Here is a 27,790-nt window from a genome sequence, read left to right on the forward strand (position 1 = left end):
TGGAAATGGTGGAAAATGGGGCTGAGAAAGATCAAAAAATGAGGAAAGAAAATCAAAAAATGGGGGTGGGAATGGTGGAAAATGGGGGGGAAAAAAGCAAAAAATTGGGGTGGAAATGGTAAAAAAATGGGTGGAAAAATGGAGTGAAAATGGTAAAAAATGGGGTTGGAAATGGTGAAAAAATGGGGGGAAAAATGGGGGGAAAATGGTGAAAAATGGGTTTGGAAATGGTAAAAAATGGGGTGGAAAAATGGTGAAAAATTGGGGTAAAAAAAGGAAAAAAATGGAGTGGAAAAACATCAAAAAATGAGGAAAATCAGTCAAAAAATTGGGGTGGAAATGGCGAAAAATGGGGGTGAAAAAAGGAAAAAAAATGGGTGAAAATAGGGTGGAAAAATGGGGTGGAAATGGTGGAAAAATGGGGGAAAAAAAGCAAAAAAATGGGGTGGAAAATGGTGAAAAATGGGGGTAAAAAAAGGAAAAAAATGGGGTGGAAATGGTGAAAATGGGGGGAAATGGTAAAAAATGGGTGGAAAAATGGTGAAAAATGGGGTGAAAAAAGGAAAAAAATGGGGTGGAAATGGTGGGAAATGGGGTGGAAATGGTGAAAAATGGGGTGGAAAATGGGGTGAAAAAAGGAAAAAATGGGGTGGAAAATGGTGAAAAATGGGGGTAAAAAGGAAAAAAATGGGGGTGAAAGTGGTGGAAAAATGGGGTGGAAAATGGTGAAAAATGGGGGGAAAAAAGGAAAAAAAATGGGGTGGAAAATGGTGAAAAATGGGGGGAAAATGGTGAAAATGGGAGGAAAAAAAGGAAAAAAAATGGGGTGGAAATGGTGAAAAATGGGGTGGAAAATGGTAAAAAATGGGGGTGAAAATGGTGGAAAATGGGGTGGAAAATGGTAAAAATGGGGGGAAAATGGTAAAAATTTGGGGGTGAAAAACATCAAAAATGAGGAAAATAAATCAAAAATGGGAGTGGGAAAGGTAAAAAAATGGGGTAAAAAAGGAAAAAATGGGGTTGGAAATGGTGAAAAATGGGGTGAAAAAGGAAAAAATGGGGTGGGAATTGTGAAATATGGGGGTGAAAAACATCAAAAAATGAGGAAATAAATCAAAAATGGGGGTGGGAAAGGTGAAAATTGGGGGAAAAGGGCAAAAAATGGAGTTGGAAATGGTAAAATTGGGAGTGGAAATGGTGAAAATTGGGGTAAAAAGGCAAAAAATGGAGTGGAAAAACATCAAAAATGAGGAAAATCAGTCAAAAAATGGGGTGGAAATGGTGAAAAATGGGGAAGAAAAAGGAAAAAAATGGGGTGGAAATGGTGAAAAATGGGGGGAAAAATGGTAAAATATGGGGTTGAAAAACATCAAAAAATGAGGAAAATAAATCAAAAAATGGGGTGAAAATGGTAAAAAAATGGGGTGGGAACCCAAAAATCCACTGGGACCCCCCCAAAATTCACCTGGGAGCCCAAATTCGCCCAAATTTGCCCAAATTCACCTGGAACCCCCAAATTCCCCAAATTCCACCCCAAATCACCTGGGAGCCCCAAATTCACCAAATTCTCCCCAAATTCCCCCCCCAAATCCACCTGGGACCCCCCAAATTCCCCCCCAAATTCACCTGGGAGCCCAAATTCGCCAAAATTCTCCCAAAATCCGCCGGGACCCCCCAAAATTCACCTGGGACCCCAAATTCCCCCAAATTCTACCTGGGAGTCCAAATTCCCCTGAATTTCCCCAAAATCCACCCGGGACCCCCAAAGTTCACCTGGGTTCCCCAAATTCCCCCAGAATTCTCCCAAAATCCACGGGACCCCTAAAATTCACTGGGAGCCCAAATTCGCCCAAATTCTCCCAAAATTCACAGGGAGCCCAAAATTTCCCAAATTCTCCCCAAAATCCACCTGGGACCCCCCAAATTCCCTCAAATTCTCCCAAATTCCCCAAATTCCCCCGAAATCCACCGGGAGCCCCGAAATCCACCTGGGACCTCCAAAATCCACCTGGGACCCCAAATTCCACCAAAGTTCACTGAGTTCCAAATTCCCCAAATTCTCCCAAAATTCACTGGGACCCCCAAAGTTCACCTGGGAGCCCCAAATTCGCCCAAATTCTCCCAAAATCCACCTGGGACCCACAAATTCACCTGGGAACCCAAATTCCCCCAAATTCTCCCCAAATTCCCCAAATGTCCCCCAAAATTCACCTGGGAGCCCAAATTCCACCTGGGACCCCAAATTCCCCAAATTCCACCAAAATCCACTGGGACCCCCCAAATTCCCCAAATTCCCCCCCCGAATTCACCTGGGAGCCCAAATTCGCCCAAATTCTCCCCAAAATCCGCCCGGGACCACCCCAAAATTGACATGGGACCCCCAAATTTCCCCCAAAATCCACCTGGGAGCCCCAAATTCTCCCCAAATTCACCTGGAAGCCCCAAATTCCCCCAAATTCCCCCCGAAATCCACCTGGGACCACCCAAAATCCACCTGGGAGCCCCAATTCCCCCAAATTCTCCCCAAATTCCACCTGGGACCCCCAAAGTTCACCTGGGAGCCCAAATTCACCCAAATTCTCCCGAAAAATCCACCTGGGACCCAAATTCCCCCAAATTTACCTAGGAGACCCCAAATTCCCCCAAAATCGCCCTGGGAGCCCCAAATTCCCCCGGATTCCCCCCAAAATCAGGCGAGGCTTTTAAAACCAGCATTTTAATGGTGGGGAGGGGCACAGGTAATAAATAGGGTGGGGGGGGAGCTCAGGTGGGACAGGTGGGACCAGATGGGCTCAGGTGAGGTCAAGGTGGGACCCAGGTGGGCCCAGGTGTGTCCAGATGTGCCCAGATGGGACCAGGTGAGGTCAAGGTGAGGCTCAGGTGGGTTCAGGTGGGACCAGGTGAGGTCAAAGTGGGGCTCAGGTGTGTCCAGATGTGCCCAGGTGGGCTCAGGTGGGACCAGGTGAGGTCAAGGTGGGACCCAGGTGTGTCCAGGTGTGTCCAGGTGTGCCCAGATGTGCCCAGGTGAGGTCAAAGTGGGGTTCAGGTGAGCTCAGGTGACTCCAGGTGTGGCTCAGATGGGACCAGGTGAGGTCAAGGTGGGGCTCAGATGGGCTCAGGTGAGGTCAAAGTTGGGTTCAGGTGACCTCAGGTGTGTCCAGGTGTGGCTCAGATGGGCTCAGTGGGACCAGGTGAGGTCAAAGTGAGGCTCAGATGGGATCAGGTGTGTCCAGATGTGCCCAGGTGTGGCTCAGGTGAGGTCAAAGTGGGACCCAGGTGGGACCAGGTGGGCTCAGGTGGGACAAGTGTGGCTCAGGTGTGTCCAGGTGGGCCCAGGTGTGGCTCAGGTGTGGCTCAGGTGAGGCTCAGGTGTGTCAGCTGAGGTCAAAGTGAGACCGAGGTGGGACCAGGTGGGTTCAGGTGACCCCAGGTGTGGCTCAGGTGTGTCCAGATGTGCCCAGGTGAGGTCAAAGTGAGGCCCAGGTGTGTCCAGGTGAGGTCAAAGTAGGGTTCAGGTGACCTCAGGTGTATCCAGGTGTGGCTCAGGTGTGTCCAGGTGGGACCAGATGTGGCTCAGGTGAGGTCAAAGTGGGGTTCAGGTGAGCTCAGGTGGGCCCAGGTGTGTCAGGTGAGGTCAAGGTGGGGCCCAGGTGGGACCAGATGTGCCCAGGTGTGTCCAGGTGGGCTCAGATGGGTTCAGGTGTGCCAGGTGTGGCCAGGTGAGGTCAAACTGGGGCTCAGGTGGGCTCAGGTGGGTCCAGCTGAGGTCACAGTTGGGTTCAGGTGTATCTCAGGTACCTCAGGTGTCCCCAGGTGTGTCTCAGGTGTGTCTCAGGTATATCCAGGTGTGCCAGGTGTGTCCCAGGTGTGTCTCAGGTGTGCCCAGGTGTCTCTCAGGTGTGCCCAGGTGTGCCCAGCTGTGTCCCAGGTGTGTCTCAGGTCTCTCAGGTGTATCCAGGTGTGTCCCCAGCTGTCCCCAGGTGTATCCCAGGTGTCCCCAGCTGTCCCCAGGCGTGTCTCAGGTATATCCAGGTGTCTCTCAGGTGTGTCCCAGCTGTCCCCAGGTGTGCCCAGGTCTCTCCCAGGTGTCCCCAGCTGTCCCCAGGTGTGTCCCAGCTGTCCCTGGTGTCTCTCAGGTATATCCAGGTGTGTCCCAGGTGTGTCCAGGTGTGTCTCACCTGTCCCCAGGTGTATCCAGGTGTCCCCAGGTGTCTCAGGTGCGGCAGCAGAAGCCGCAGCCACGGTTACCTGTCCCCAGGTGTGTCCCAGCTGTCCCCAGGTGTCTCTCAGGTATATCCAGGTGTGTCTCTCAGGTGTCCCCAGGTGTGTCTCAGGTGCGGCAGCAGAAGCCGCAGCCGCGGTTACCTGCCCCCAGCTGTGTCCCAGGTGTCTCTCAGGTATATCCAGGTATATCCAGGTGTCTCTCAGGTGTGTCCCAGCTGTCCCCAGGTGTGTCTCACCTGTCCCCAGGTGTGTCTCTCAGGTGTGTCTGTCTCAGGTGCGGCAGCAGAAGCCGCAGCCGCGGTTACCTGTCCCCAGCTGTGTCTCAGGTGTATCCAGGTGTGTCTCAGGTATATCCAGGTGTATCCAGGTGTGTCCAGGTGTGTCTCAGGTGCGGCAGCAGAAGCCGCAGCCGCGGTTCTTGCAGCAGTTGCAGCAGAAGGAGCAGAGCGGGAAGTGGGGGCTGTGCCGGGGCCGCCGCCAGGTGCGCTGCGGGCGAGGGGCGGGGCCACGCGTCAGGGGCGGGGCCACAGCTCAGGGGGCGGGGCCACAGGTCAGGGGGCGGGGCCAGGTGCGGTCACACCTGGGGAACCCCCAAATCTCAGCTGGGAGCCCCAAATCGCAGGTGTGGCCTCACCTGGGCCCCCCAAATTCCAGGTGTGAACCCCAAATTCCAGGTGTGGACCCCCAAATCTCAGGTGAGGCCTCACCTGGGAACCCCCAAATCCCAGGTGGGAACTCACCTGGACACCCCAAATCTCAGCTGTGACCCCCAAAATTCCAGGTGTGACCTCACCTGGGAACCCCAAATTCCGGGTGTGGACCCCAAATTCCAGGTGTGGTTACCTGGGAACCCCAAATTCCGGGTGGGAACCCCCAAATCTCAGGTGGGAACCCCCAAATCTCAGGTGTGGCCTCACCTGGGAACCCCCAAATTCCAGGTGTGGACCCCAAAATTCCAGCTGTGGCCTCACCTGGACACCCCCAAATTCCAGGTGTGGACCCCAAATCTCAGGTGTGGCCTCACCTGGGAACCCCCAAATTCCAGGTGAGGCCCCCCCCCAGGTGTGGACCCCAAATTCCAGGTGTGGCCTCATCTGGGAACCCCCAAATCTCAGGTGTGGTTACCTGGGGAATCCCCAAATCTCAGGTGTGGCCTCACCTGGACACCCCAAATTCCAGGTGTGGTTACCTGGGAACCCCCAAATCCCAGGTGTGAACCCCAAATCCCAGGTGTGGCCTCACCTGGGACCCCCAAAATTCCAGGTCTGGACCCCAAAATTCCAGGTGTGAACCCCAAATTCCAGGTGTGGTTACCTGGACACCCCAAATCTCAGGTGTGGTTACCTGTGACCCCCAAATCCAGGTGTGACCCCCAAAATTCCAGGTGTGGACCCCAAATCTCAGGTGTGGCCTCACCTGGGAACCCCCAAATTCCAGGTGTGACCTCACCTGGGACCCCCCAAATCTCAGGTGTGACCCCAAATTCCAGATGTGGCCCCAAATTCCAGGTGTGAACCCCCCCCCAGGTGTGACTCACCTGCCCCTCCCCCACCAGGGCCGGGGGTTTTGGCTCCAGCGGCGCCTCCGGGGTCACCTGGGGGGGGGAGGGGAGGGGACAGGTGAGGGGGTGAAGGCACCTGGGGACCCCAAAAATGCACCTGGGGCACCCCAAAAATGCACCTGGGGACCCAAAATGCACCTGGGGACCCCCAAAAATGCACCTGGGACACCCAAAATGCACCTGGGGACCCCAAAATGCACCTGGGACACCCCAAAATGCACCTGGGGACCCAAAAATGCACCTGGACACCCCAAAAATGCACCTGGGGACCCCAAAATGCACCTGGGGGGCTCCAATGCACCTGGGACACCCCAAAATGCACCTGGGGGAGCCCAAAATGCACCTGGGACGTTTAATCCAGATGTGCCTCACCTGTCCCAGGTGTCAATCCCGCCCCAATCCAGATGTGCCTCACCTGTCCCAGGTGAATTCCCCAAAAATCCAGCTGTGAGCCCCTCCCCTAATCCAGATGTGCCTCACCTGTCCCAGGTGTGAATCCCCTTCAAACCCCCCCAATCCAGCTGTGCCTCCTCACCTGTCTCACCTGTCCCAGGTGTCAATCCCGCCCCAATCCAGATGTGCCTCCTCACCTGTCCCAGGTGTGAATTTCCCCCCCAAAATCCAGCTGTGAGCCCCTCCCCTAATCCAGATGTGCCTCACCTGTCCCAGGTGTGAATCCCCTTCAAACTCCCCTAATCCAGATGTGCCTCACCTGTCCCAGGTGTGAATCTCCCCTAATCCAGATGTGCCTCACCTGTCTCACCTGTCCCAGGTGTGAACCCCCTCCAAACCCCCCCAAATCCAGCTGTGCCTCACCTGTCCCAGGTGTGAACCCCCCCCCAATCCAGCTGTGAGCCCGGTTCCAAATCCAGCTGTGCCTCACCTGTCCCAGGTGCGCATTCCCCAATTCCAGCTGTGGCCCCACCTCATTCCAGCTGTTCTGCCCCACCTGTCCCAGGTATCAAACCCACCCCAATCCAGATGTGTCTGACCTGTCCCAGGTCTGAATCCCCCCCAAAAATCCAGCTGTGAGCCCGGTTCCAAATCCAGATGTGCCTCACCTGTCTCACCTGTGCCAGGTGTGAAACCCCCCCCAAAAATCCAGCTGTGAGCCCCTCCCCCTAATCCAGATGTGCCTCACCTGTCCCAGGTGTGAATCCCGCCCTCAATCCAGATGTGCCTCACCTGCCTCACCTGTCTCAGGTGTGAATCCTCCCCAAACCCAAATCCAGATGTGCCTCACCTGTCCCAGGTGTCAAACCCTCCAAACCCCCTCAATCCAGCTGTTCTGCCCCACCTGTCCCAGGTGTGAATCTCCCCCAAACCCAAATCCAGCTGTGCCTCACCTGTCCCAGGTATCAATCCCGCCCCAATCCAGATGTGCCCCACCTGTCCCAGGTGAACCCCCCCAAAAATCCAGCTGTGGCCCCTCCTCATTCCAGCTGTTCTGCCTCACCTGTCCCAGGTGTGAACCCCCCCCTATTCCAGCTGTGCCTCACCTGTCCCAGGTGTGAACCCCCCCCAATCCAGCTGTGCCTCACCTGTCCCAGGTGCGCGTTCCCCGAATCCAGCTGTGGCCCGAGCTCCAGCTGCGGCCCCGCCTCGCTCCAGCTGTTCCCCCTCACCTGTGCCAGGTGCGCCTCCCCCGGCTCCAGCTGCGGCCCCGCCCCTCTCCAGCTGTTCCCCCTCACCTGCGCCAGGTGCGCGGCCCCTCCCCCCCCCGCGGGGCTCAGCAGCAGCAGCAGCAGCAGCGCCAGGTGGGGGAGGGGCGGCAGCACCTGCCGAGGGTGGGGGAGGGGCAGCCTCAGGTGAGGGTGGGGGAGGGGCAGCCTCAGGTGAGGGTGGGGGAGGGGCGGCCCCAGGTGAGGGTGGGGGAGGGGCCTCATCGCGTCCTGCGGGGGTCGCGGGCCCCGCGCGCGCCTTTAAATGGGGCCCCGAGGCCACGCCCACGCGGCAGGACACGCCCACTAAAGGGGGCGAGGACACGCCCACAAAGGGGGGGGCGAGGACACGCCCATAACGGTCAGGCCACGCCCCCTCCCCCCTTCGCGGTTGGGGGGGGGGAAAGACAAAATTGGGGGAGGGGTCGGGGGGGGTTCAGGGGTCCTCAGGTGTCCCCAGGGGGGGTCTCAATGTCCCCCAAATGTCCCCAAATGTCCCCAAATGTCCCCAAATGTCCCCAAATGTCCCCAGTGTCCCCAGTGTCCCCAAATCCCATTTACCCCCATTTTCCCCAATGTCCCTCAATGTCCCCAAGTGTCCCCAAGTGTCCCCAAGTGTCCCCAAATGTCCCCAAGCCCCTCAATGTCCCCAATGTCCACCCTTGTCCCCAATGTCCCATTGTCCCCAATGTCCCCCAATGTCCCCAAATGTCCCCAATGTCCCCAATCCCATTTTTCTCCTTTTCCCTCCCGGTTTTCCCCCACGTCCCCTCGTTGTCCCCAAATGTCCCCAAATGTCCCCAACTGTCCCCAAATGTCCCCAAACCCCTCTGTCCCCTCACTGGCCCGGGGTCACCTGGGGAGGGGGACAGTGAACACTGGGGGACACCTGGGGACATTGGGGACATTTGGGGACATTGAGGGGCTTGGGGACATTTGGGGACATTTGGGGACATTGGGGGACAGGGAGGACATTGGGGAACCTGAGGGGACATTGGGGGACACTGAGGACAGGGGGGACATTTGGGGACATTGGGGACATTGGGGACATTTGGGACAGAGAGGGGACAACAAGGGGACAAGGGGGGGACATTGGGGATGTTGGGGGGACATTGGGGACAAAGGGGACAGGACATTTGGGGACAATGGGACAGAGGGGACAAGGGGGGACAGTGGGGAAAAATGGGGGTAAATGGGATTTGGGGACATTTGGGGACATTGGGGACATTGAGGGGTTTGGGGACACTGGGGGACATTGGGGAAAATGGGGGAAAATGGGATTTGGGGACACTGGGGACAGGGGGGACATTTGGGGACATTGGGGACAAGAGGGACACGGAGGGGGACATTGGGGACATTTGGGACAGAGAGGGGACAACAAGGGGACAAGGGGGGGACATTGGGGACATGGGGGGCATTGAGGACTTTGGGGACAATGGGACAGAGGGGACAAGGGGGGACAAGGGGGGACAGTGGGGAAAAATGGGGGTAAATGGGATTTGGGGACATTTGGGGACATTGGGGACATCAAGGAAGGGGGGGCATTGGAACAGGGGGACAGGGAGGGGACACTGGGGACATTGGGGACAGGGAGATGGGAGGGACACCAGGGACCTGAGGTGACACTGGGGGGGACATTGGGGACAGTGGGGACAGTGGGGAAAAATGGGGGTAAATGGGATTGGGGGACACTGGGGGGACATTGGGGACTGGGAGACAGGAGGGACCTTGGGGGACACTGAGGGGGACATTGGGGACAAGAGGGACATGGAGGGGGACATTGGGGACATTGGGGGCAGGGAGACAGGAGGGACCTTGGGGGACCTGAGGGGACCTTGGGGACATTGGGGACAATGGGGACATTGGGGGACACTGGGGGACATTGAGGGGCTTGGGGAATTTGGGGACATTGGGGACAGAGGGGACATTGAGGGGATTGGGGACATTTGGGCACATTTGGAGACACTTGGGGACATTTGGGGACATTGGGGGACACTGGGGGACATTGGGGAAAATGGGGGTAAATGGGATTTGGGAACATTGGGGGGACATTGGGGACATTGAGGGGCTTGGGGACATTGGGGACAATGGGGACATTTGGGGACATCGGGGATGGGGGGGACATCGGGGACATTGAGGGGCTTGGGGAATTTGGGGACATTGGGGACAATGGGGACAGAGGGGACATTGGGGACATTCGGGGACATTGCGGGGGGACATCGCGATGGGGGGAAGGTGACACCGGGGGGGGGGGTGACAATGCAATGACATCGGGGGGGTGGCAATGTCCCCAAAGGGGGGGTGACAATGACATCGGGGGGGTGACAATGACATGGGGGGGGTGACAATGTCCCCAAAGGGGGGGTGACAATGACATCGGGGGGGGTAGCAGTGTCCCCAAAGTGGTGACAATGTCCCCAAAGGGGTGGCAATGTCCCCAAAGGGGTGGCAATGACATCGGGGGGTGGCAATGTCCCCAAAGGGGGGGTGGCAATGTCCCCAAAGTGGTGACAATGTCCCCAAAGGGGGGGTGACAATGTCCCCAAAGGGGGGGTGACAATGACATCGGGGGGTGGCAATGTCCCCAAAGGGGTGGCAATGACATCGGCGGTGGCGCCGCTCTGTCGCCGCTGCTGGGGACATCGGGAGGGGACATCGGGGACATCGCGGGGGGGGGGGTGGGACACGGTGGCCTTGGGGACATCGGGAACGAGGAGGGGACACCGGGAGGGGACATCGGGAGGGGACACCGGGAACGAGGAGGGGACACCGGGAACGAGGAGGGGACATCGGGAGGGGACATCGGGAGGGGGGGACGCGGTGGCCTTGGGGACATCGGGAGGGGACAGCCCCGGGGGGGGGGGGGGACACGGTGGCCTTGGGGACATCGGGAGGGGACAGCCCCAAGGGGGGGGGACGCGGTGGCCTTGGGGACATCGCGGACACCGCGGTGGCCTCGGGGGCGGTGGCGCCGGGGGACGGGGACAGCGACAGCGGCGGCGCCGCGCGGTGGCCTTGGGGTGGCGCCGGCCGGAGCGGGGGGGGGACAGCGGCGGGGACAATGAGGGGACAATGAGGGGACAATGAGGGGACAGGGATGGGGACAATGAGGGGACAGCGGCGGGGACAATGAGGGGACAGCGGCGGGGACATTGATGGGGACAGCGAGAGGGACATTGGTGTGACAGGGATGGGGACACTGAGGGTGGCACTGATGGGGACAGCAGTGGGGACACTGAGGGGACACTGAGGGGACAATGAGGGGACAGCGATGGGGACACTGAGGGTGGCTCTGATGGGGACATTGGTGGGACAGGGATGGGGACATTTTTGTGGCACTGATGGTGGCACCACTGGGGACAGCGGTGGGGACACTGAGGGGACAGGGATGGGGACAATGAGGGGACAATGAGGGGACAGCAGTGGGACAGCGATGGGGACAGCGATGGGGACAATGAGGGGACAATGAGGGTGGCACTGATGGGGACAATGAGGGGACAGGGATGGGGACATTGATGGGGACAGCGGTGGGGACAATGAGGGTGGCATGGATGGGGACAGGGATGGGGACAGGGATGGGGACACTGAGGGTGGCACTGATGGGGACAGCGGTGGGACAGGGATGGGGACATTTTTGTGACACTGATGGTGGCACTGATGGTGGCACCACTGGGGACAGCGGTGGGGACACTGATGGGGACACTGGTGTGACAGGGATGGGGACAGCAGCGGGGACATTGAGGGGACAGCGGTGGGGACACTGAGGGTGACACGGATGGGGACAATGAGGGGACACTGAGGGTGACACGGATGGGACAGGGATGGTGGCACGGATGGTGACACTGATGGGGACATTGGTGTGACAGGAATGGGGACACTGATGTGACGGGAATGGTGGCACTGATGTGGCACTGATGGTGGCAGCAATGGTGACATTTATGTGACACCGATGGGGACACTGGTGTGGCACCAATGGTGACATTGATGTGGCACTGATGTGACACTGATGGGGACACGGATGTGACAGCGACGGTGACATTGATGTGACAGGGATGTGACACCGATGGTGGCACTGATGGGGACATTGCTGTGGCACCGATGGTGGCAGCGATGGTGACATTTATGTGACACCAATGGTGACACTGATGGGGACATGGATGTGACAGTGATGGTGACATTGATGTGACAGGGATGGTGGCACCGATGGTGGCACCGGTGTGGCACCAATGGTAGCACCAATGGTGACATTGATGGTGACATTGATGTGGCACTGATGTGACACCGATGGTGACACTGATGGGGACACGGATGTGACGGGGACGGTGGCACGGATGTGACAATGGTGGTGGCACCGATGGTGGCAGGGATGTGACAGCAATGGTGACATTGATGTGACAGCGATGGTGGCACCAATGGTGACATTTATGTGGCACTGATGGGGACACGGATGTGACAGCGATGGTGGCAGGGATGGTGACAGTGGCAGTGATGGAGACAGGGAGGGGACAGAAGGACAGGGACAGATTTGGGGACAGAAACGGGGACAGATTTGGGGACAGAGGGACGAGAATGGGGACAGGGACAGGGACAAGGATGGGGACAGATTTCGGGACAGATCTGGGGACAGGACAGACGGACGAGCACAGGGGACAGCAATGGGGGGGGTGACAATGTCCCCAAAAGGAGGACACTGAGGGGGTGGCCCTGTCCCTGTCCCCAAGGTGGTGACAATGACATTGAGAGGGTGGCGCTGTCCCCAAGAGGGTGACAATGACAAGGGGGGGATGGCACTGCCCCCAAGGCAGTGGCAGTGTCCCCAATGGGGGTTGGCACTGTTGGCGCTGTCCCCAAGGGGGTGACAATATCCCCAAAGGGTGGAAAATGTCCCCAAAATGGTGACGATGTCCCAGATGCGGGGCTGGCACTGTCCCCAATGGGGGTGACACTGTTGGCGCTGTCCCCAAGGGGTGGAAAATGTCCCCAAGGGGGTGACAATGACACTGAGGGGGTGGCGCTGTCCCCAAGGGGGCGTGGCCCTGTCCCTGTCCCCTGTCCCCCGTCCCTGTCCCTGTCCCCAAGGGGGTGTGGCTCTGTCCCCAAGGGGGCGTGGCCCTGTCCCTGTCCCTGTCCCCAAGGGGGTGGCGATGTCCCCAAGAGGTGGAAAATGTCCCCAAAGGGGTGACAATGTCCCCAATGGGTGGTGGCACTGTTGGCTCTGTCCCCAAGGGGGCGTGGCCCCGTCCCTGTCCCCGCCCCTGTCCCTGTCCCCAAGGGGGCGTGGCCCCGTCCCCGTCCCCGTCCCTGTCCCTGTCCCTGTCCCGGTCCCTGTCCCCAAGGGGGCGTGGCCCTGTCCCCGTCCCTGTCCCTGTCCCCGTCCCCGTCCCTGTCCCTGTCCCTGTCCCTGTCCCTGTCCCCAAGGGGGCGTGGCCCTGTCCCCGTCCCCGTCCCTGTCCCCAAGGGGGCGGTGGCAGCGCTGGCGCCGCGCTGTCGCCTCTGACGGTGACAATTGCGACACTTCGGGGCTGGCCCCGCCCGTGTCCCCTCCCCCTCCCCAAACAGCCCCAAAATTCCCCAAATTTTGGAATTTTCCCCCTTTTTTTTTCAATTTTTTAAATTTTTAGGGGTGAATTTTTGGCTTTTTTGGGGTTTTTATTTTTAATTTTTTTTCCCTCCCCAAACAGCCCCAAAATTCCCCAAATTTTGGGATTTTCCCTTTTTTTTTCCCCTTTTTTAAATTATTTTTTAAAATTTTTTGGGGTGAATTTTTGGCATTTTTGGGGTTTTTATTTTTATTTTTTTTTCCCTCCCCAAACAGCCCCAAAATTCCCCAAATTTTGGGATTTTCCCCTTTTTTTCCCCCATTTTTAAAATTATTTTTAATTTTTTGAGGCGAATTTTTGGCTTTTTTTGGTGTTTTTTTAAATTATTTTTTCCCCACTCCAAAAAACCAAAAATTCCCCAAAATTTGGGATTTTCTCTTTTTTTCCCCCATTTTTCCCCCTTTTTTTAAATTATTTTTTTAATTTTTGGGGGTGATTTTTGGGCTTTTTTGGTGTTTTTATTTTTAATTTTTTTTCCCTCTCCAAAAAACCAAAATTCCCCAAATTTTGGGATTTTCCCCCATTTTTTCCCGTTTTTTTTATTTTTTGGGGGTCATTTTTTGGCTTTTTTGGTGTTTTTTAAAATTATTTTTTCCCCACCCCAAACAGCCCCAAAACTCCCCAAATTTGGGGTTTTCCCTTTTTTTTCCCCATTTTAAAAAATAATTTTTAATTTTTTGGGGGTGATTTTTTGGCTTTTTTGGGGTTTTTTTAAAATTATTTTTTCCCCACCCCAAAAATTCCCCAAAATTTGGGATTTTCCCCTTTTTTCCCCCCATTTTTTAAAATAATTTTTAATTTTTTTGGGGCGAATTTTTGGCTTTTTTAAAATGATTTTTTCCCCTTTTTTTTCCCTCTCCAAACATCCCAAAATTCCCCAAATTTTGGGGTTTTCCCCCCTTTTTTTCTTATTTTTTCAATTTTTTAGGGGTGATTTTTTGCCTATTTGGGTTTTTTTTAAATCATTTTTTCCCCAACCCAAAAAACCAAAATTCCCCAATTTTGTGTTTTTCCCCCATTTTTTCCCCCATTTTCCCCTTCTTCAACCCCTCCCTCCCTCCACAATTAATTAACGAACAAACGACCCAATTAATGAATGAATTAATTACAATCACGGTAATTACAAACGGCGGGGGGGGGGGGGGCTGGGGGCGGGGCCTGGGCTGGGGGCGTGGCCGGGGGCGTGGCCGGGGGCGGGGTCACTGCGGGGTCCCCTCGGGGGTCCCGTCCAGGCCCCGCTGCTGCAGCTGCGCCCTGAGCACGGCGTTCTCGCTCTTCAGCTCCTCCACCTGCCCAAAAACACCCAAAATTCCCCATTTTTAGCACATTTCTGCCCTTTTTTAGCACCTTTTTATCCCCCCACCATTTTATCCCAAAATTCCCATTTTTAACCGCTTTTTTCCCCACCATTTTAACCCAAATATTCCCATTTTTAGCACATTTTTTCCCCATTTTTAGCCCCTTTTTCCCCACCATTTTAACCCAAAATTCCCCTTTTTTAGCACCTTTTTCCCCACCATTTTCACCCAAAATTCCCATTTTTAGCACTTTTTTCCCTCACGATTTTAACCCAAAATTCCCATTTTTAGCACCTTTTTTCCCATTTTTAGCACCTTTTTCCCTCACGATTTTCACCCCAAATCCCCATTTTTAGCACCTTTTTTTCCCACAATTTTAACCCAAAAATTCCCATTTTTAGCACCTTTTCCCCCATGAATTTTACCCAAAATTCCCATTTTTAGCACATTTTTTCCCATTTTTAGCACCTTTTTCCCTCACGATTTTCACCCCAAATCCCCATTTTTAGCACCTTTTTCCCCTACGATTTTAATCCAAAAATTCCCATTTTTAGCACCTTTTTCCCTCACGATTTTAAACCAAAATTCCAATTTTTAGCACCTTTTTCCCTCACAATTTTAAACCCCAAATTCCCAATTTTAGCTGCTTTTTTCCCCCCAATTTTAATCCCAAAAATTCCCATTTTTAGCACCTTTTCCCCCATGAATTTTACCCAAAATTCCCATTTTTAGCACATTTTTTCCCATTTTTAGCACCTTTTTCCCCTCACGATTTTCACCCCAAATCCCCATTTTTAGCACCTTTTTCCCCTACGATTTTTACCCAAAAATTCCCCTTTTTAGCACCTTTTTTCCCTCATGATTTTAACCCAAAATTCCCATTTTTAGCACCTTTTTTTCCCACAATTTTAACCAAAAATTCCCATTTTTAGCACCTTTTTCCCTCACAATTTTAACCCAAAATTCACCTTTTTTTCCTCACAATTTTAACCCAAAAATTCCCATTTTTAGCCGCTTTTTTCCCCACAATTTTAACCCAAAATTTGCTTTTTTAGCACCTTTTTCCCCACAATTTCAACCCCAAATTCCCATTTTTAGCACCTTTTTCCCCACAATTTCAACCCCAAATTCCCATTTTTAGCACCTTTTTTCCCACAATTTTAACCAAAAATTCCCATTTTTAGCACCTTTTTCCCTCACAATTTTAACCCAAAATTCACCTTTTTTTCCCTCACAATTTTAACCCAAAAATTCCCATTTTTAGCCGCTTTTTTCCCCACAATTTTAACCCAAAATTTGCTTTTTTAGCACCTTTTTCCCCACAATTTCAACCCCAAATTCCCATTTTTAGCACCTTTTTCCCTCACAATTTTAACCCCAAAATTCCCATTTTAGCCACTTTTTTCCCACCATTTTATCCCAAAATTCCCCATTTTTAGCACCTTTTTGCCCATTTTTAGCACCTTTTTTTCCCTCATTTTTAACCCAAAATTCCCTCTTTTAGCACATTTTTTTCCCCACAATTTTAACCCCAAAATTCCCATTTTTAGCACCTTTTTTCCCCATGATTTTAACCCCAAAATTCGCTTTTTTAGCACCTTTTTCCCCACCATTTTATCCCAAAATTCCCATTTTTAGCGCCTTTTTTTCCCCATGATTTTAATCCCAAAATTCTCATTTCCTCCCCTCCCCGGGTTTTCCCATTTTCCCACCATTTCTACCCCAAAATTTCCCATTTTCCTTTGCTGTTTCCCATTTTCACCCCAAATTCCCCCAAAATTTCCTTTTTTCCCTCAGTTTTCCCCCGAAAATTTCCAAATTTTCCCCTCAAAATCCTCAAATTCACCCCAAAGTACCAAATTTACCACCTAAAATTTCCCCCAAACCCCCCAATTTTCCCCAAATCCCCCAAATTCCCCTCAATTTTTTCCCAAAATCCCAAAGTTTCACCAGAACCACCCAAAATCCCCAAATTTCCCGCCAAAATCCCCTCCCCATTTTTATCAATGAACCCCCGTGGGAACCGCGCGCTCAGCAGGGGCGTGTCCCACACCCATATAAGGATAAAGCCCCGCCCCTAATGGGCGTGGCCTCCCATTCATCCCCGCCCCGCCGCCATTTTAGGGCCGATTTTCTCGGCGATTTTTGGGCTTTTTTTGGGGCCGATTTTCGCGGCGATTTCGGGGTTTTTTGTGGCGATTTCGGGGTTTTTCGGGGCGGGGCCATGTCGCGACAGGCCGGGCGCACCTGCTGTCGCAATAGGTCGTTGTCCATCTGCAGGCGCTCGGCCTCTTTGAAGGTTTCCTGCAGGCGTTGGTTGCTCTGGCGCAGCTCCCGCACGTAATCGCAGGCCTTGGACAGGATCCCGCCCTTGCTCTGCCGGAGCCCGGCCCAAATTAACCCCGGACCCCCAAAATTCACCCGGGACCCCCCCGAATCCACCTGGGCCCACCTGAAATCCACGTGGGACAACCCAAAATTACCCCAAACCCCCCCAAAATTCAGCTGGGACGCCCTAAATTACCCTAAAGGCGCTCAAATTAACCTGGAACCCTCAAAAATTATTCTGGGACCCCCAAAATCCAACTGGGACCCCCAAAATCCAACTGGGATCCCTCAGAATTTACTCCGGGACCCCCAAAATGAGCGGAGGGCTCCCAAAAATTGCCCTGGGACACCCAAAATCTGCCTGGAGCCACCCAAAATCCACCCGGGACCACCCAAAATTAAACTGGGACCCCCAAAATTCACCTGGGACCCCCAAAATCCCCTCAAAATCTCCCAAATTCTCCTCAAATCCCCCAATTTCCCCAAAAATTCTCCACCCCAAATCCCCAAATCTCCACCCCAAATTTCCCTTCAAAATCCCCCCCCCAAACTCCCCCTAAATCCCCCATTTTTACCCCCAAAATCCTCCAAATTCACCCCAAAAATCCCCAAACTTTCCCAAAAATCCCGTCCAAATCCCAATTTTCCCAAAATCCCCCTCAAAATCCCCAAATCCCCCCAAAATCCCAATTTTGCCCCCAAACTCCCCAATTTTGCCCCCAAACTCCCCAAATTTCCCCCCTTAAATCTCTCAAATTTTCCCAAAAAATCCTTTGAATCCCCCCAAACTCCCCCAAACCCCCACAATTTTCTTCTCACATCCCCTCAAAATCCCAATTTTCCCCCCAAATTCCTTCCTAAATCTCCCAAAAATTCCTCCAATTTTCCCCAAAAAATCCCCTCAAAATCCCCCCCAAATCTCCCTCAAAATTCCTCCCTAAATTTCCAAAAATGCGATTTTACCCCCAAAAAAAATCTTCTCAAAATCCCCCCAAATCTCCCCCAAATGCCCAAAATTTCCCTCAATTTTTCCCAAAATTTCCCCCAATTTCCCCCAAATCCCTCCCTAAATTTCAAACCAAAAATTCCCCAATTTCTCTTCTCATCTCCCCTCGAAATCCCAAATTTCCCCCCAAATTCCCCTCAAAATCTCCCAGATTTTGCCCCAAATCCCCGATTTTTCCCAAAATCCCCGGAATTTGCCCCAATTCCCGCTCACCGCCCCGGATTTGCCGCTGTCGGCGCCGCAGTCGGGGATGATCTTGGAGAGCTGCACGATCCAATTGTTGATCTTGTCCCGGCGCCGCGCTCCACTGCGGGTTTGGGGCCAAAAAGGGGGAAATTGGGAAAAACGGGGAAAAAATGGGGAAAAAAAAAAAAAAAATGGGTGAAAATCGGGCGAGAAAACGGGCGAGAAATGGGGAAAAAATGGGGAAAAAATGGGTGAAAATTGGGTGAGAAATGGCCAAGAAAATGGGGAAAAATGGGCAAAAAATGGGGAACAGAAAGGGAAAAAAATGGCCGAGAAATGGGGGAAAAATGGGCAAAAAATGGGGAAAAACAACAACAAAAAAATTGGGTGAAAATTGGGTGAGAAACGGCCGAGAAATGGGAGAAAATGCAGGGGGAAAATGGGGAAAAAATGGGGAGAAAAATAAAAAAAATTGGGGGAAATTTGGGTGAGAAACAGGCGAGAAATGGGGGAAAAATGGGGAAAAACAAACAAAAAATTGGGTGAAAATGGGGTGAGAAACGGCCGAGAAATGGGAGAAAAATGGGGGAAAAAATGGGGAAAAATGGGGAAAAATGGGGAAAAACAAAAACAAAAAAAGAGTGAAAATCGGGTGAGAAATGGGGGAAAAATGGGAAAAAAATGGGAAAAAATGGGGAAAAACAGCGACAAAAAATTGGGTGAAAATCGGGCAAAAATGGGGAAAAACAAGAACAAAAAAATTGGGTGAAAATCGGGTGAGAAACGGCCGAGAAATGGGAGAAAAATGGGGAAAAAATGGGGAAAAAATGGGAATAAAAGGGGAAAAACATGAACAAAAAATTGGGTGAAAATCGGGTGAGAAACAGCCAAGAAATGGGAGAAAAAAATGGGGAAAAAATGGGAAAAATGGGGGAAAACAACAACAAAAAAATTGGGTGAGAAACAGCCGAGAAATGGGAAAAACGGGGAAAAAATAGGGAGAAAAAAAAAAAAAATTGGGTGAAAATCGGGCGAGAAATGGGGGAAAAATGGGCAAAAAATGGGAAAAAAATGGGTGAAAATTGGGTGAGAAATGGCCAAGAAATGGGAAAAAAATGGGGAAAAAATGGGAAAAAATGGGAATAAAAGGGGAAAAACAACAACAAAAAAATTGGGTGAAAATCGGGCAAAAATGGGGAAAAACAACAACAAAAAAATTGGGTGAAAATCGGGTGAGAAATGGGAGAAAAAATGGGGAAAAATGGGGAAAAAATGGGAAAAAATGGAGAAAAAAATGGGGAAAAACAAGAACAAAAAAATTGGGTGAAAATTGGGTGAGAAACGGCCGAAAAATGGGAAAAATGGGGAAAAAATGGGGAAAAACGACAAAAATTGGGTGAAAATCAGGCAAAAATGGGAAAAACAAGAACAAAAAAATTGGGTGAAAATCGGGTGAGCAACGGCCGAGAAATGGGAAAAAATGGGAAAAAATGGGAAAAATGGGGGAAAACAACAACAAAAAATTGGGTGAGAAACGGGTGAGAAATGGGAAAAATGGGGAATAAATGGGGAAAAATGGGGAAAAATGGGGAAAAACAACAACAAAAAAATTGGGTGAAAATCAGGCAAAAATGGGGAAAAAATACAACAAAAAAAATTGGGTGAAAATCGGGTGAGAAACGGGTGAGAAATGGGAGAAAAATGGGGAAAAAATGGGGAAAAAATGGGGAAAAAATGGGAATAAAAGGGGAAAAACATGAACAAAAAATTGGGTGAAAATTGGGTGAGAAACGGCCGAGAAATGGGAGAAAAAAATGGGGAAAAATGGGAAAAATGGGGGAAAACAACAACAAAAAAATTGGGTGAGAAACAGCCGAGAAATGGGAAAAACGGGGAAAAAATAGGGAGAAAAATAAAAAAAATTGGGTGAAAATCGGGCGAGAAATGGGGGAAAAATGGGCAAAAAATGGGAAAAAAATGGGTGAAAATTGGGTGAGAAATGGCCAAGAAATGGGAAAAAAATGGGAAAAAATGGGACAAAATGGGAAAAAATGGGGAAAAACAACAACAAAAAATTGGGTGAAAATCAGGCAAAAATGGGAAAAAAAGACAACAAAAAAAATGGGTGAAAATCGGGTGAGAAACGGCCGAGAAATGGAAGAAAAAATGGGGAAAAATGGGGAAAAATGGGAAAAAATGGAGAAAAAATGGGGAAAAACAACAACCAAAAATTTGGGTGAAAATCGGGTGAGAAACGGGCGAGAAATGGGAAAAAAATGGGAAAAAATGGGGAAAAACAACAACAAAAAATTGGGTGAAAATCAGGCAAAAATGGGGAAAAACAAGAACAAAAAAATTGGGTGAAAACTGGCCAAGAAATGGGAAAAAAATGGGGAAAATTGAGGCAAATTTGGGCCATTGGGGGAAAAATGGAGAAAACTCAAAATTTGGGAGAAAATGGGGAAAAAACGGCCAAAAATGGGGAAAAAAATGGGGAAAGTTTGGGGACATTTGGGGACATTTGGGGATCTTGGCTCAGCCCAGGTGAGGCTGGAGCCACCCAGGTGTCCCCAGGTGTCCCCAGGTGTCCCCAGGTGTCCCCAGGTGTGTCCCAGGTGTGTCCCCAGGTCTGTCCCAGCTGTCCCCAGGTGTGTCCCAGCTGTCCCCAGGTGTCCCCAGGTGTCCCCAGCTGTCCCCAGGTGTGTCCCCAGGTGTCTCTCAGGTATCCCCAGGTGTCCCCAGCTGTCCCCAGGTGTCCCCAGGTGTGTCCCAGGTGTCCCCAGGTGTCCCAGGTGTGTCCCAGCTGTCCCCAGGTGTCCCCAGGTGTCCCCAGGTGTGTCCCCAGGTGTCCCCAGCTGTCCCCAGGTCTGTCCCAGGTGTCCCCAGCTGTCCCCAGGTGTCCCCAGGTGTGTCTCAGGTGTGTCCCCAGTGTGTCCCAGGTGTGTCCCCATCTGTCCCCAGGTGTCCCCATCTGTCCCCAGGTGTCCCCAGGTGTCCCCAGGTGTGTCCCAGCTGTCCCCAGGTATCCCCAGGTGTGTCCCAGGTCTGTCCCAGGTGTCCCCAGGTGTCCCCAGGTGTCCCCAGGTCTCTCCAGGTGTGTCCCAGGTGTGCCCAGGTGTCCCCAAATGTCCCCAGGTCTGTCCCCAGCTGTCCCCAGGTATCCCCAGGTACCCCCAGGTGTGTCCCAGGTGTGTCCCAGGTGTCCCCAGTTCTGTCCCAGCTGTCCCCAGGTGTCTCTCAGGTGTCCCAGGTGTCCCCAGGTGTCCCCAGGTGTGTCCCAGGTCTGTCCCCAGGTGTCCCCAGGTGTCCCCAGGTACCCCCAGGTGTCCCCTCACCCTCGTTGTGCTGCGCTCGCCGTCGCTCGTCCCGCGGCACCCGGGGCCCCTCCAGCTTCCTGTGGGCACAGGTGGGCACAGGTGGGTGCAGGTGGGTGCAGGGGGCACAGGTGGGTGCAGGTGGGCGCAGGTGGGCACAGGGGGGCACAGGTGGGTGCAGGTGGGCGCAGGTGGGGCCCTGGATCCGCCCAGCTGTGCCCAGCTGTGCCCAGGTGTGCCCAGGTACCCCCCAGCTGTGCCCAGGTGCCCCCAAATCCCCAATTTTCCCCCCAAAATCCCCAAATTTCCATCGATTTTCCCCCATTTTTGTGCCCCCAGCTGTGCCCAGGTGTGTGCCCAGGTGTGCCCAGGTAACTCCAGCCCCTCCAAAATCCCCGTTTTTCACCAAAATTTCCCCCCGTTTTTTATTCATCCCCTCCCAAATGTGCCCAGGTACCCCCCAGGTACCCCCAGGTGTGCCCAGGTGCCCTAAATTCCCAATTTTCCCTCCAAAACCCCAAATTTCCATCGATTTTCCCCCATTTTTGTGCCCTGGTACCCCCAGGTGTGCCCAAATCCCCAATTTTTCCCCCCAACCCCCCCCAATTTCCATTGATTTTCCCCCAAATTTCCCCATTTCTCCCCATTTCTGTTCCCAGGTGCCCCCAAATCCCCAATTTTCCCCCCAAAACCCCCAAATTTCCGTCGATTTTCCCACAATTTTCCCCATTTTTGTGCCCCCAAGCTGTGCCCAGGTAACTCCAGCCCCTCCAAAATCCCCGTTTTTCACCAAAATTTCCCCCCATTTTTTATTCATCCCCTCCCAAATGTGCCCAGGTACCCCCCAGGTACCCCCAGGTGTGCCCAGGTGCCCCAAATTCCCAATTTTCCCTCCAAAACCCCCAAATTTCCATCGATTCTCCCCAATTTTGTGTCCCCAGGTGTGCCCAGGTGTGCCCCAAACCCTCCCCAGGTGCCCCCAAATCCCCAATTTTCCCTCCAAAACCCCCAAATTTCCATCGATTTCCCCCAATTTTCCCCCAATTTTCCCCATTTTTGTGTCCCCAAATTCCCATCGATTTTCCCCAATTTCCCCCATTTCTGTACCCCCAAATCCCCAATTTTCCCTCCAAAACCCCCAAATTTCCGTCGATTTTCCCCCAAATTTCCCCATTTTCCCCCATTTCTGTGCCTCCAGGTGCGCCCAGGTGCCCCCAAATTCCCAAATTTTCCCCCAAAACCCCAAATTTCCGTCAATTTTCCCCCATTTTCCCCAATTTCCCCCCATTTCTGTACCCCCAAATCCCCAATTTTCCCCCAAAATCCCAAATTTCCATCGATTTTCCCCCAATTTTCCCCATTTTCCCCATTTCTGTGTGCCCAGGTGTGCCCAGGTGTGCCCCAAACCCTCCCAGGTGCCCCCAAATTCCCAATTTTCCCCCCAAAATCCCCAAATTAAGTACCCCCCAGGTACCCCCAAATTCCCAATTTTCCCTCCAAAACCCCCAAATTTCCATCAATTTCCCCCAATTTTCCGCGCCCGAAAATTCCCAATTTTCCCCCAATTTTCCCCATGTTTGTGCCCCCAAATCCCCAATTTTCCCCCCAAAACCCCCAAATTTCCATCAATTTCCCCCAATTTTCCCCATTTTTGTGCCCCCAAATTTCCAATTTTCCCCCAATTTTCCCCATTTTTGTGTCCCCAAATTCCCATCGATTTTCCCCAATTTCCCCCCCATTTCTGTACCCCCAAATCCCCAATTTTCCCTCCAAAATCCCCAAATTTCCATCGATTTCCCCCAAATTTCCCCGTTTCTCCCCATTCCGCTGCCCCCAGCTGTCACTCACGGCGAGTAGGCGTGGCCGTGGCCGTGGGCGTGGCCGTGGGGGGCGAGGCCTCGCGGGGCCCCTCCCCCTCCCTGCAGCACCTCCGGAGGCGTCATCATCACATAGAACTGGCCTGGGGGAGGGGACAGGTGAGAGCGGGGGGGGGCATGGGGACACCTGGGGACACCTGGGCACACCTGGGGACACCTGGGACACACCTGGGGACACCTGGGGACACCTGGGGACACCTGGTGTCATCATCACATAGAACTGGCCTGGGGGAGGGGACAGGTGACAGCGGGGGGACATGGGGGGCATGGGACACACCTGGGGACACCTGGGCACACCTGGGCACACCTGGGACACACCTGGCGTCATCATCACATAGAACTGGCCTGGGGGAGGGGACAGGTGACAGCGGGGGGGGACATGGGGACACCTGGGGACACCTGGGGACACGGGGGGGGACCTGGGGGGGACACCTGGGGACACCTGGAGTCATCATCACATAGAACTGGCCTGGGGGAGGGGACAGGTGAGAGCGGGGGGGGCACCTGGGGACACCTGGGGGGGACACCTGGGGACACCTGGGGACACCTGGTGTCATCATCACATAGAACTGGCCTGGGGGAGGGGACAGGTGACAGCGGGGGGGGCATGGGGGGGGCATGGGGACACCTGGGGACACCTGGGGGTACCTGGGGACACCTGGGGGGGACACCTGGGACACACCTGGGACACACCTGGGGACACCTGGGGACACACCTGGCGTCATCATCACATAGAACTGGCCTGGGGGAGGGGACAGGTGACAGCGGGGGGGGCACCTGGGGGGCATGGGGGGCATGGGGGGCATGGGGACACCTGGGACACACCTGGGGACACCTGGGACAGACCTGGCGGGGACCTGGGGACACCTGGGACACACCTGGGGACACCTGGGGACACACCTGGGGGGGACCTGGGGACACCTGGGACACACCTGGGGACACCTGGGGGGTACCTGGGGGGGACACCTGGGGACACCTGGCGTCATCATCACATAGAACTGGCCTGGGGGAGGGGACAGGTGAGAGCGGGGGGGACATGGGGGGCATGGGGGGCATGGGGACACCTGGGGACACACCTGGGGACACCTGGGGACACCTGGGCACACCTGGGACACACCTGGGACACACCTGGGGACACCTGGGGACACACCTGGGACACACCTGGGGGGGACACCTGGGGACACCTGGGGACACCTGGGACACACCTGGGGACACCTGGGGACACCTGGCGTCATCATCACATAGAACTGGCCTGGGGGAGGGGACAGGTGAGAACGGGGGGGGACATGGGGACACCTGGGGACACACCTGGGGACACCTGGGGGGACATGGGGGGGGACCTGGGGACACACCTGGGGGGACCTGGGGACACCTGGGGGCACCTGGGGGCACCATGGGGCCAAGGAACCCAGACCAGGTGTGTGCCCAGGTGTGCCCAGGTGTGCCCCCAGGTGTGCCCCCAGGTGTGTCCCCAGGTGTCCCCAGGTGTCCCCAGGTGTCCCCAGGTGTGCCCCCAGGTGTGGGGTTTGTGCCCCCCAGGTGTGCCCAGGTGTGCCATTTCCAACCCCAGGTGTGCCCAGGTTTGGGCTTTGCCACTCTCAGCTGTGCCCAGGTGCCCTCAAATTCTCCAATTTTCACCAATTTCCCCCCAATTTTCGCCGATTTCCCCCCATTTTCGTGCCCCCAGGTGTGCCCAGCTCCTCCCCAGGTGCCCCCACCTGTACCCAGCTGCCCCCAAATTCCCCAATTTTCACCGATTTTCCCCCAATTTTCACCGATTTTCCCCATTTTGGTGCCCCCAAGTGTTCCCAGGTGCCTCAAATGCTCCAATTTTCACCAATTTTCCCCGATTTTTACCCCGATTTTCCCCCAATTTTTGCGCCCCCAGGTGTGCCCAGCTCCTCCCCAGGTGCGCCCAGGTGTGCCCAGGTGCCCCCAAATTCTCCAATTTTCCCCGATTTCCCCCAAATTTTCGCCGGTTTTCCCCCATTTTGGTGCCCCCAGGTGTGCCCAGGTGTGACATTTCCAACCCCAGGTGTGGCCTTTGCCATCCTCAGCTGTGCCCAGGTGTGATTTCCTTCCCCCAGGTGCCCCAAGTGTTCCCAGGTGCCCCCAAATTCCCCAATTTTCACCGATTTTCCTCAAATTTTCACCGATTTTCCCCATTTTGGTGTCCCCAAATTCCCTAATTTTCACCGATTTCCCCCCAAATTTTCACTGTTTTTCCCCATTTTTTTGCTGCCAAACCATCAAATTTTCACAGATTTCCCCCCAATTTTCACCGATTTCCCCCCAATTTTCCCCGTTTTCCCCCATTTTGGTGCCCCCAGGTGTGCCCAGGTGCCCCCAAATTCCCCAATTTTCCCCGATTTCCCCCCAATTTTCCCCGATTTCCCCCCAATTTTCCCCGTTTTCCCCCATTTTGGTGCCCCCGTACCTGTGGCCGGTGCCAGGGTGGTCTCTGCCTGCAGCAGGGTCCCCTCCCCCCCCCAGGTGAGTCTCTCGGCCCCGCCCTCGCTGCCCGGGCTGGCCCCGCCCCCGCCGCCGTTGCTGAAGGGGCCCTGGAGCACCTGGGGGGGGAGGGGAGGGGGCTCAGGTGAGATGGGCGGGGCCAGGGACCCAAAATCCACCTGGGAAACCCCAAAATCCACCTGGGAAACCCCAAAATCCACCCCAAAATCCATCTGAGAAACCCCAAAATCCACCTGAGATCCCACCTGAGAAACCCCAAAATCCACCTGAGATACCCCAAAATCCACCCCAAAATCCACCTGGGAAACCCCAAAATCCACCTGAGATCCCACCTGGGAAACCCCAAAATCACCTGGGAAACCCCAAAATCCATCTGAGAAACCCCAAAATCCACCTGAGATCCCACCTGAGATCCCCAAAATCCACCTGGGAAACCCCAAAATCCACCCCAGAACCCACCTGAGATCCCCAAAATCCACCTGGGAAACCCCAAACCCACCTGGAAACCACCTGAGAAACCCCAAATGGACCCGAGATCCCACCTGAGATCCCACCTGGAACCCACCTGAGATCCCGAATCCACCTGGATCCCCAAACCCACCTGGATCCCCAATCTCCAAAATCCCCAAATCCACCTGGAACCCACCTGGAACCCACCTGAGATCCCCAAAATCCATCTGAGAAACCCAAACCCACCTGAGATCCCACTTGAGAAACCCCAAACCCACCTGAGAACCCCCAAAATCCACCTGAGATCCCACCTGGAACCCACCTGAGGTCCCCAAAATCCATCTGAGATCCCGAACCCACCTGAGAAACCCAAAATCTACCTGAGAACCCACCTGAGATCCCACCTGGAACCCACCTGAGAGACCCAAACCGACCTGGAACCCACCTGAGATCCCACCTGAAATACCCCAAACTCACCTGAGAATCCAAACCCACCCAAGAACCCACCTGGAACCCACCTGGAACCCGAACCCACCTGAGAAACCCCAAAATCCATCCAAGAACCCACCTGGAACCCACCTGAGAACCCAAAATCTACCCAAGAACCCATCCGAGAAACCACCTGAGATCCCCAAAATCCACCTGAGATCCCACCTGAGATCCCACCTGAGATCTCACCTAGAACCAGCCAAACTCACCTGAGATCCCCAAAATCCACCTGAGATCCCATCTGGAACCCACCTGAGATCCCCAAACCCCACCTCAGACACCTGGGCAGGGCCAGGGAGCCCAGACCCACCTGAGATCCCACCTGAGAAACCCAAACCCCACCTGAGATCCCAAAACCCCCCCAGGTACCCCCCAAACCCCACCTGGATCCCCCCAAACCCACCTCAGAACCCACCTGGAACCCACCTGGAACCTCCCAAACCTCACCTGAGCCCCCCAGTTCTGTCCCAGGTGTCCCCAGACCCCACCTGAGCCCCCCAGGCCCCCCCCAAGTGTCCCCAAACCTCGCCTGAGCCCCCCCGACCCCACCTGGATCCCCCCAGTTCCATCCCAGGTGTCCCCAAACCCCACCTGGAGCCCCCCCAGACCCCCCCTGAGCCCCCCCAGATCCCACCTGAGCCCCCCCAACCTCACCTGGACTCCCCCAAACCCCACCTGAGCCCCCCCAGACCCCACCAGACCCCCCCAGGTGTCCCCAAACCCCACCTGAGCCCCCCCAGACCCATCCCAGGTGTCCCCAGACGCCCCCAGACCCCACCTGAGCCCCCCAGGTGTCCCCAAACCCCCCCAGACCCCCCCAGACGTCCCCAGCCCCCCCCAGGTGCCCCCCCAGACCCCACCAGACCCCCCCAGGTGTCCCCACCCCCCCAGGTGCCCCCCCAGGTGTCCCCGCTCTCACCTGGGCGCTGCCCGTGCTGAAGGTGGGGACGGCGACCGCGGCCTCGGCGCCATCGAGGGCGGCCCTCGCTCACCTGGACCACGCGGTACGTCACCTGGGGGAGGGGCGGGGTCACCTGGGGGGGCCTGGGCACCCCAAAATGCACCTGGGGCACCCCAAAATGCACCTGGGGCACCCCTAAACACACCTGGGGCACCCCAAACACACCTGGGGAACCCCAAAACCCCAAACACACCTGGGGAACTCCAAAACTGCACCTGGGGAACCCCCAAAATACACCTGGAGAACCCCAAACACACCTGGGGACACCTGGGGGCACCCAAATACACCTGGGGAACCCCAAAACCCCAAATACACCTGGGGAACCCCAAACACACCTGGGGCACCCCAAACACACCTGGGGGA

The 27,790-nt window shown here is 54.4% G+C and overlaps 1 protein-coding gene across 1 annotated transcript; it reads right to left on the minus strand.

The window, feature by feature from the left end:
- Positions 1-14,158: 14,158 nt before the first annotated feature.
- Positions 14,159-27,449, minus strand: LOC143693283 (upstream stimulatory factor 2-like; the record flags this gene model as incomplete). Its single annotated transcript, XM_077173273.1, has 7 exons — positions 14,159-14,335; positions 16,592-16,720; positions 17,892-17,980; positions 21,200-21,258; positions 23,027-23,138; positions 25,493-25,625; positions 27,386-27,449. Coding segments are annotated over 7 exons (676 nt in total), but the record flags the coding sequence as incomplete, so codon positions are not given.
- Between the last annotated feature and the right edge of the window lie 341 nt (positions 27,450-27,790).

Source organism: Agelaius phoeniceus, unplaced genomic scaffold, assembly GCF_051311805.1.
Source record: "Agelaius phoeniceus isolate bAgePho1 unplaced genomic scaffold, bAgePho1.hap1 Scaffold_528, whole genome shotgun sequence".
In the NCBI taxonomy this organism is placed as follows: Eukaryota; Metazoa; Chordata; class Aves; order Passeriformes; family Icteridae; genus Agelaius; species Agelaius phoeniceus.